Consider the following 9,732-nt stretch of genomic DNA (forward strand, 5'->3'; position numbering starts at 1 on the left):
GACCAGCCGAATAACTTCACTATAGATACAGCCTACCGCGGTAATCTAAATTAACTAATATTCGGACACTAGCATGTATGCAGGTCTACTGATATAATATGGCTAATTCTCTATCTAGCTAATGGACACAACAGAAATAGCAAATCATACATATTTAAAAATATATCTGTTTCATGATATGGTAACAATATGGTTATTTTATATATCATGAAATAATTATATAATTAATAAATAATCTTATTTAGGTGAGTAACGTTGTTTTTACCTCTTATTTCTTACTACACTCCATACTTGCTAAACAAGGTGTAAATTTTATTTTTTTGGTAATTTCTGGATAGATTGTTACTTGATGATAGATAATTGTTTTCATACTTGCTACATGTCACCATATACACTCCTTTCATTTTTTTATTTTTCTGTGTCCTTTAGTCTTTTTAGCTATGCTACCAAAAATCAAATACAAAGGGATAGATCTTAATAAGCATCACCATGATAGAAAAATAGTGCACGCGCACTTGGAATACTGACAATATGCCTAATTTCCAATTTTGGTAGAAACAATTGATCGCACATGTTGCAGAATAACGCTAATTTTAACATATCTTTACAACGTTGGCAACAACCTATTACGCGCTATGTCTTCAATTAATGTTTGTTTCTTTCACGTGTTACTAAGTGGTTTTGTCGTTAATCAATCATACGTTACAGAATATAATCATGTCAGGGATTGATTTTACTCTCCGGTTGCACGGTTGGACAGGTCATTGGAAACGGTAACTGCTTTATGAATGCCTACTTTTTATCTGCTTAAGCCACGTACGACTTAAAACCGCTGGATGTCGTTGAATCTTCAATCAATGTTTCTTTCTTTCACGTGTTACCGAGTGATTTTGTCATTAATCAATCGTACGTTACAGAATATAATCGTGTCAGAGATTTTATTTTACTTTTCGATTGCACGGTTGGACAGTTCAGTTTTGTTAACGCCCACTTTTTGTCCGCATAAGCCACTTACAACTTAAAACCGCCGGATACCGTTGAATCTTTCTGCGCTATTCGTACCCATCATCACCTTTATTCTTCGGTGTGAGCCATCAGTCATCAACGTGTCACATAATAGTAATCTAACACTACCATAAATCTCTAGTTTAAAAATGTACATATAACATTGTTACAAATCACTGCCAAAATGACTGCCAAAATATGCCATTATAAATAACTCCGGTGTACGGAGTAGCCACAGGACGAGCGAGGCGAGCTGAGCCTACGGAGAGGGAAGGGGGGCTAAACCTAAACCCGATCCGATTATTCAACAGCCAGCCTCCCCGACTCCATTCCACCACACCTCCCCCCCTCCCCCCCCCCTCCGACTCGACTAGGGCGCCCGCCCACGTCGCCGCCCCCCTCCACCGCCTCCGCCACCGCCGACGAGCGGGAGGGAGGACGGTGCTCTCGATCTCCGCGCGGGCCGCGGGGGACGCACGCACGACGCGAGGGGCGGCCTCCCCGGTGGGGGAGTCAGATCCGAGCTGAATCGGGGGATTTCCGGGGCAGGTGAGCATTGCGGCGCGGTCCCTCCCCGATCTAGTTGGGCGGCGGGGATGAAGGTGCCGTCGGTCCGGTGGGCGGGGAGTCCCGCGCGGGACGGTTCCGGCGTGCGCTTGGATTGGATTGAAATGGATTGGGTTGGGTTGGCTGGGTCCGGCTCCAGACTTCCAGTCAATTCGCGTTCCCGTCGTGGCAGTCTTGGGAGGGAGCTGCAGTTTTTCTTTTCTTGCGTATACGAAAATAATCCGGCTTCGATGTATATACTTGCGAAGGCCGACAGTCCTTGCGGCACTGGATTATTATTGCTTTGGGATTAGTGTCGTTACTTTAGCTGGGAACCAGAGGTTGTACGGGTTAAGAATGGTGTTCCTGGGATCCGGACATGATTCCATACTATGTGATATGCTATTTTCATTTCAGTTGTGTCTGGAAAACCCATTTGATTCCAGTGGTTCAATCACTATTTCTATTTTCTGCAATGCCTGTTTCGTACCATGCACGCTTTTGCCGCCGTTAGGCATGGGATTCACGAGGCACGAATTCTACAAACCGACTAGCTAGCAATTGTCTGTACTGTCTATAAACTTTCTGTCTTTGTAGTTTGTAACATCTTGTTTAGCGTCACCTTTGGATATCTCTTTTTGTATTTCTGGTTGTCTACTGAAACTAGGACTTATGATTTTAGTTTCTTGACAAGTGCAGGAAGGAAAAGGGCGAGTGTGAAATAGCTGCGCTTCTTCAGGTCATAGAATAATGGCTGGCACTTTGACTGAGGACAATGCTGGGGATGGTAGATCCTCATCAACTGAAGAGATGCCAAGTGATCAACAGAGCCATTCTGGGGATTCTTTAGCTGAATGGAGGTCAAGTGAGCAAGTTGAGAATGGGACACCATCCACCTCACCAGCGTACTCAGACACTGATGATGACGATTGTGGTATTTTGCCAAACTCTTCTAACATCTGTTTGTATTTTTTGCTTTGCAAATGCTTTAAGCTAAGTATTTATAATCTTTCCTTCTGATATTACCGTCCTATGTGGACCAGCTAGATCTCTTCATTTTTAATTGCACTGTTCCATAAAAGGGTCTCAACTCTCAACTAATTGGGTTCAGTACTACGCAATCCATGCACATGATTCATCGCAGACTTAGATGCTTATTTTTTTTTCGGGGAGTTTAGTCGGTCACTGCAGTTATTTGGGTTAGTTATGTTAGGCTTAGGATAGTTAACTGCTTGCTGAACCTGGACCATGGAAATAAGTTACAGCGAACTGTAGGACTATGTATGTTACATGCTGAACAAGCGCTTCAACACCCCTTCCCAATTTTTTTCCTTAAAAAGAAAAAATGGTTAGCACTTAAGACAAAAAAAAAATGATCAGCACCATGCTGAGGACATAAGTTAGAATCCCGGGTGCTACCCTCTCTTGAGACAAACATGGAGTTGTCCCCTGCCATTTCAACTTAAGGGATGTAACAACATTAGGCACATTTTCCCTATACAAAAGGGAAAAAAAATTCTAGGTAAGCTTAGCTAGGGACTATTTGAAACAAAACAAAGCTAATGACAAGCTGAGGTTAATCTGTTTTACTTATGACAATCTGCTATTGGGAGCTGCATATTTCTTACGTGAGAGATGTTGTGGCACACACCATTAAACCTGGCGTAATCTACCCACATTATGCTTCATCCATTACTTCCCCACACATGGTTACTGCTCCTACCACAAATCATGGCTGCTTGGGAGGTCATACACTTCATACTGCTTGCTAGTTCTGTTGCATTCAAATCATTGAGGATTGCAGTTTACTGTTCTAAAAGGCTGTTACCTAGGCGGTGCTTATTTTAAAAAAGATGTACTTATATTAACTATGTGGCCTTTTTATGCGTTGACATCACTGAGTTGGACATGTTATTTCATTTTTTTTTCTTGGATCGCCTTGTAATTAAGATGAGATGATTAATGTCTTAGCCTTTAGATTCTAGTGGGTTACATGATTCTTGTAAGCTTGATTTACATGATGAACAATTCAATCATTCCTCTTATTAAAAGGTTCTGGTATGAATTGGTGCCTCACCTGTTGATTCTTTTGTCTTGTATAGGACCAAGGCCTTCTGAACTTTATGGGAAGTTTACATGGAGAATTGATAATTTCTCTCAAATCAACAAGAGAGAGCTAAGGAGTAATTCCTTTGATGTTGGCGGATTTAAGTGGTACAGTCTTTGTATGGGCATTTATTGGACACACTATTTCCTTTTTTATACTTTGTTCTACTGCAAACATATTTCTATTGTGCTGTATCTTTGCTTCTTACTTGCCTGCTAGGTATGATTTGGCTGTTAGTTTCCAGTGATTTTGGAATGATTTCTATTATGTAGAAAAGGTGTTGACACAAATGAATCTGTTGAAACAGCACAAGGTGCACTATTTTCATGTTTTATTTGAACTGCAAATTCTCAATGGTGGCCATTCAAAAGGTGATTTGAGAGTTGAAAAGCGACTATAATATTAACTATGGATGACCTTGTGTTATTAGGTATCATAGTGACCTTGCATCCTTCAACAGTTGAACTTACTGGTAGCAGATCAATTTAGTGTTTTTTTTTGTTCTGCTTGACCGTGGTGATGTGTACTTTCGCCAGCAAATAGTAATACCTGCTTTTATTGCCCTGGAGAAGAAAGACTATTGTTAACATTTGCAAGTAAATATTTTTCACTATCAGTATCCAATTCCCTTAGCATGTTCCCTATGCAAATACTTATTGGTTCACTGATGCCAAGGTTGCTTATTTTCTGGAGTCTGTAGCATACTGTGAAAGTGAGAAGGAAGATGTCGGTCTTTCTCCTATGATTTATTCAAGAATGAATAAGGACTTGAGCAGTTTTTTTTTGGTTTTGTTTCTTATGTCCTTTTCAATCTGATATGTTTAATTATCTTTAGACTTATATGCTCATGCCATTTTCTTCTGCATCATGTCTTGAGATCTGTTAATTGGTTTTCAGGTATATCTTAATTTATCCACAAGGATGTGATGTTTGCAATCACCTCTCTCTCTTTCTTTGTGTTGCGAACCATGATAAACTACTCCCAGGTAGATGCATAGATGGATGCATTGTGATTTACACACTTCACTTCATGACTATCAGGGTCTTCAATATTATTTGCTTTTGTTCAGGGTGGAGTCACTTCGCACAATTTACAATAGCTGTAATTAATAGAGACCCTAAGAAATCCAAGTATTCTGGTGAGTTCGATGAACTACTATATGGTTTGGCTAGTGCCTAGAGCTAAACTAGCAAGTTTTTGCTTGGCTTCTGCAATTTGAGTCTAAAGAAAGTAGTATTTCAGATACACTACATCGATTTTGGAAGAAGGAACATGATTGGGGGTGGAAAAAGTTTATGGAGCTATCAAAATTAAATGATGGCTTTGTTGTTGAGGATGTTCTTACTATCAAAGCTCAAGTTCAAGTTATCAGGTATCTGTTTTCTAGAGTACTCTATTTTCTATGAGTTGTACATTTTAATGCTACCATCAGTTATTTGCAAGTGGCTAGTATCTGTTACTTTGCATAACCATTTCTGCTTCTGCATTCTAATATTTGAGGGAGAAGGCAGACCGTCCATTTCGTTGCCTTGATGGACAGTACCGAAGGGAACTAATTAGGGTTTATCTGTCAAATGTGGAACAAATTTGTCGACGCTTTATTGATGAAAGAAGAGGCAAGCTTAGCAGGTTGATTGAGGATAAAATGAGGTGGTCCAGGTTAGATAGACCTCCAGAAATGGGACATTAGTATTCTACGATAAGGCTCATTTCCAATACCTTATTTTAATATTTGTTCTTGGTGACTTGCAGTTTCAGTGCATTCTGGCTAGCAATGGATCCAACTGTGCGGCGACACATGACAAGGGAAAAGACTGACACTATATTGAAAGTTCTAGTGAAGCACTTCTTTATAGAGAAAGAAGTTACGTCAACCTTGGTAATTGACTCACTATATAGCGGACTGAAGGCTCTTGAATACCAGAGTAAGAATAAAAAGGGGATACCTAAACTAACAGAAACAGACACTCGAAGCACTCCAATAGTACTTATTGATCAGGACATGTTTGTTTTGGCTGATGATGTGATACTTTTGCTTGAGAGAGCTGCAGTGGACACACTGCCGCATCAACCATTGCCTACAAAAGATGATAAAAGTTCACAGAACCGCACAAAGGTATGCATGTTTCTCTTTGAAAAACAGTTAGACATTGGTTTGAAATGTTAGATTCATCCTAGAAGATTTCATATTTAACATTAAAATGAGATTTGTTTTTAGACTTTACTCAATACTAAATTCAAAGTTACTTTCACAAAATGAATATTCCTCTGTAATAATGCTTTACAGTAAGGCTAGGACTTAAAGAGTCCTAGGACTTAGTCCTATGACTAACATCTTAGTCAGTACACAGTTTGTCTTCATGTACTTTATTCTTCTGATACGAATGGATCCTTAACTAATGTTCTTATTATAGGATGGCAACTCAGGTGAGGAGTTTAACAAAGATTCTATTGAGCGTGATGATAGACGGCTTATAGAGCTAGGCTGGAAGACATTGGAGCTTTTTGCCTTAGCTCATATATTCAGGTAAGCAAATTTTTAAGTTCAATGCTATTTTGCTCGACAAGTGCATAGCAAGGGTCAACAACATGAATTGTGCTTCCCAGGGCTTTTCATGCTTATTTAATATGTTATCACATCACTGCAGAAGTGTTATCTCCCATTTGTGGGATGCTAGACGTTTTTTTTTTCAGGTTTTGATGAATGTGTGTTAAAATTCCTTTACTTGGAAAAACATATATGTTCGGATGAAATCTTTATTTAAATCAATTATGCACTTACGTTACTCATCTTAATGTAATGTCTTGAAACAGCCGAATAGAAGTGGCATACCAAGAGGCGGTGGCTTTGAAACGCCAAGAGGAGCTCATTCGTGAAGAAGAAGCTGCTTGGCTAGCTGAAATTGAACTTAAGGCAAAGCGTAGTGCTGCTGAAAAGGAAAAGCGTGCTAAGAAAAAGCAGGTTAATATCTAATGAAAACTCTCCTATTCTAGTTCCTTTCTTGCTTGTTTCATATGTTTGTTATAGTTGAGATGAGAAACTGTGTTGTCCTTGGTCCTCACTGCTGCTGCTGTATTTTTACTTGATAATTGGAATAATTTTGTGGTATCCTCTTTGTTCTTATTGAGGATTTCTATAATGTTAATGTACCTCTGTTCTCCAGGCAAAACAGAAGAAAAACAGTCGGAAAAATAATAAAGGGAAAAATGGCAAGTCTGACATCAACAAGGAAATACTTATGGACAGCAGTCCATCTGATGATAGGATCCTGGACGATTTCTCTGGACAAGCAGAAGAAATGTCCTCAAATGCTGACAACCCTGAAGAAGTCTCTGATATATCTGACAACAGAGATGATAATTCAGATGCACTTCATGTTGATATTGAAGACCGTGAATCTAGCCCTGTTAATTGGGAGACAGATGCTTCAGAAACTCAAGCTACTGTGCCTAGAAGTGGTGAGGTGCAAAATGACCAAGCAGGGAAGCGGATCTCTTTTGTGGATGATAGCTCATCAACTTGTTCATCAGACTCAGTTCCCTCGGTTATCTTGAATGGATCATCCACAGGAGGTGCCTGGACAAATGTCAGATCCTCATCCAATAGGTATGCTTTTATGAGTATTTTCCCCCTATCTTACTGTTACTTGGTATTTATCTTGCTGTATTGTGATTCAGGGGAAACAACAGGAGGAATAAGGATGCTGATCCACGAGCAGGATTTGCACAAGGTGGACCAAACTCAGGGTATAATGGTTTTATAGGATCTGGCAGCAGTGCTTCCGGCAACTCCAAGGACAACAGACATGAATCTGAGGTACATGACTTTCTTGGATGTCTCAGATAATATAGACCTGCAAACCTTTTACTTAAGATGCGCAATGTATTCATTGGGAAATGCACCATTAAGCATTCCATTTTAAGATCAAGTTGTGTTAAAAAAATCCTTCTCTTGATCTTTTACCAATCCTTTTGTGTGTTCCACTTGATTGAATAATCGGAAAAATTAATTCGTTGCAGGATGATAAAGTTGTCTTGCAGAGGAAGCAACATGCACAACGTCATGTTGATGTCATGAGCCCCTCCAAGTCAAGAATGGCGGAGTCTTCCTTTTCTTCTGTGAGCCCTGTTAAGAAGCAACCTAACTTATCCCAGCAACCAAAATTTTCACTAGAAAGCACCAATAGTTTGAATAACCGTGCAAGCCAAGTTTCGGGTGCTGTGACTTCCACTGCAATAGCAAGTGTCACTTCAACTCCGGCAGCTCAGATACTATCAAATAAAGGGCCTCTGTCCAGTCTTGCGACCCACAATGAGAAGTCAGTTCCAATTGCAAGTAGACCCTTGCAGGTGCCTGTACAATCCAAATCTGAAGCGCAGAAAAAGGCTCCCCTGGATGGCAGTGCAACAACCCAGGCTGTTGCTGTATCAAGGCCCTTGAGTGCGCCACAAGTCCCTGCAGGGAAACGAAGTGCATCAGTTACTTCAACATCTCAGAGTGTACCCCTTCTTTCTCGTTCAATGAGTGCAGTCGGACGTTTGGGAAATGAGCCCTCAGCCAATGCTCCTAGCTTCATTCCCCGGTCACGAACTTATCGCAATGCCATGATGGAGAAAAGTTCTGTTGGTGGAAGCAGTTTCAGACATCAGCCAAGTTCACTGGAGCAAGGAGTTGCACATTCGCAATCGTTATTTTCATCGCAGCCTTCCATTCTGTCATCAGAAGACTTACCTGGGAAAGAGGAAACGTCATTGAAACCTGGGTTTACATTTGGAACTGTCAAGCCCGAGTCACTGAACCAGTATGAGTGCAGAGAACAGAGCTCACAGCAAGCAAGCAGCAGCAGCAGCAGCATCAGTAACAGTAGTGATTGTGCTCCATCGAGTTCGAACATCAGAAGTGAGATTGCGAAGCTCAATTTGAATGGAAGATCACGAAGCAGGCAGCTGTTGTCAGAAATTTCTACCAGATTTACTCCTTTTCAACCGCAAGGCCTGGTCGCTGATGAGTTCCCACACCTAGACATCATCAATGACTTGCTGGACGAGGAGCAGAGTGACAGGAGAAGGGTTCTTCGACCTGGATTTGCTCAACATTTCTCTATGCCCAATGATTCCAGCAGCCCTGATTATGGCTTGTTCGGTGAGCCATACCTGATGGATCAATCCGAGCCATACCTCGAGGAGGAGCCTCCTAGGTTTTATAGCACATTGAGCACTGCTCATAGGGGGCTGAGGGACCGGAGTTATTCACAATTTGATCTCCCTTCATACTCCAGCAGCGGCCAGTTTGATGATCTGATGATGAACCAATGGCCATACAACCACACTGAATTCTCCATGCCTAGCTTTTTGTCAGACACAAGTGGCTACCCCTATCAGTTGCAGGATTTCTCGAGTTCGGCAAATGGAGCAAGCAGATACCCATCCTATCGCCCTGCCAATGGGCACTGAGAATTTTAATGATTGCATTGGTAATAATGTGTGGTCGAGTCCATGCTGTTTGCTTCTGAGCTGTGTAATTGTAATAGTTCCCCATAGCAGTGATATAAAGAATGGTTCCTCAGTTTCCTTCAATAGTTATACCTTCCCCCCCTTACTTTCTATAGATAAGTTTTGCCCGATGGTTATAAATCTAAGTCTGTTAAAATGGTATGGTTAATCTAGTCAATCACATTGTGAAATGTGAATGATGCAAGCAATGGTATAGCGGCTTTTTGAAGCAATGCCTTGCTTAAGCTTATGCAGCAATGATAGGGAATATTTCTCATCATCTCTTGTTCAAATTTCTGTAAATTCTGGGACCAGCTCATGGGCAAAAACCTTAAAATCTTGCATGCTAATTTTTTTGTACTTGCTTATATGAGTTGCTTAGGAGATACGGTTGATGAAACCATACTAGCTGTAAAGTAAAATGTTATTAGCTGTAAAGTAAAATGTTATAACAACAAAACTTTCATGCCGTCCATCAAAAAAGGACGAATGTCAGCCTTCTGAAAGCAATTGTCTGACAAGAATTTTTTTCCGGTTTGAACCAAAATTATGTAAAGAAAGCAGGGAGTGCAAGAAGGAT

At 40.6% G+C, this 9,732-nt stretch overlaps 1 protein-coding gene across 2 annotated transcripts; it reads left to right on the forward strand.

The window, feature by feature from the left end:
* Positions 1–1,246: 1,246 nt before the first annotated feature.
* Positions 1,247–9,432, forward strand: LOC120666815 (TNF receptor-associated factor homolog 1a-like). 2 transcript variants are annotated; one of them, XM_039946761.1, is made up of 13 exons: positions 1,247–1,554; positions 2,251–2,485; positions 3,654–3,765; positions 4,556–4,644; positions 4,729–4,797; positions 4,902–5,031; positions 5,160–5,318; positions 5,412–5,775; positions 6,074–6,186; positions 6,474–6,621; positions 6,824–7,266; positions 7,338–7,476; positions 7,680–9,432. In XM_039946761.1, exons 2-13 carry the CDS (start codon positions 2,302–2,304, stop codon positions 9,111–9,113), a joined length of 3,384 nt encoding a protein of 1,127 aa, XP_039802695.1. In that variant the 5' UTR covers positions 1,247–1,554; positions 2,251–2,301; the 3' UTR covers positions 9,114–9,432. The 2 variants fall into 2 exon arrangements, with proteins under 2 accessions (XP_039802695.1, XP_039802696.1); XM_039946762.1 differs by lacking the exons at positions 1,247–1,554; positions 2,251–2,485; positions 3,654–3,765 and having other exon boundaries at positions 4,628–4,644; positions 4,894–5,031.
* Positions 9,433–9,732: the final 300 nt, after the last annotated feature.

Source organism: Panicum virgatum, chromosome 3N (assembly GCF_016808335.1).
Source record: "Panicum virgatum strain AP13 chromosome 3N, P.virgatum_v5, whole genome shotgun sequence".
In the NCBI taxonomy this organism is placed as follows: domain Eukaryota; kingdom Viridiplantae; phylum Streptophyta; class Magnoliopsida; order Poales; family Poaceae; genus Panicum; species Panicum virgatum.

Excerpts from the sequence above, each read along its gene's own strand:
- LOC120666815 (XM_039946761.1), top strand. The coding sequence starts at position 2,302 with ATGGCTGGCACTTTGACTGAGGACAATGCTGGGGATGGTAGATCCTCA. Across the intron at positions 2,486-3,653 it reads CACTGATGATGACGATTGTG|GACCAAGGCCTTCTGAACTT; the intron begins GTATTTTGCCAA and ends TGTCTTGTATAG. Across the intron at positions 4,645-4,728 it reads CCATGATAAACTACTCCCAG|GGTGGAGTCACTTCGCACAA; the intron begins GTAGATGCATAG and ends GCTTTTGTTCAG.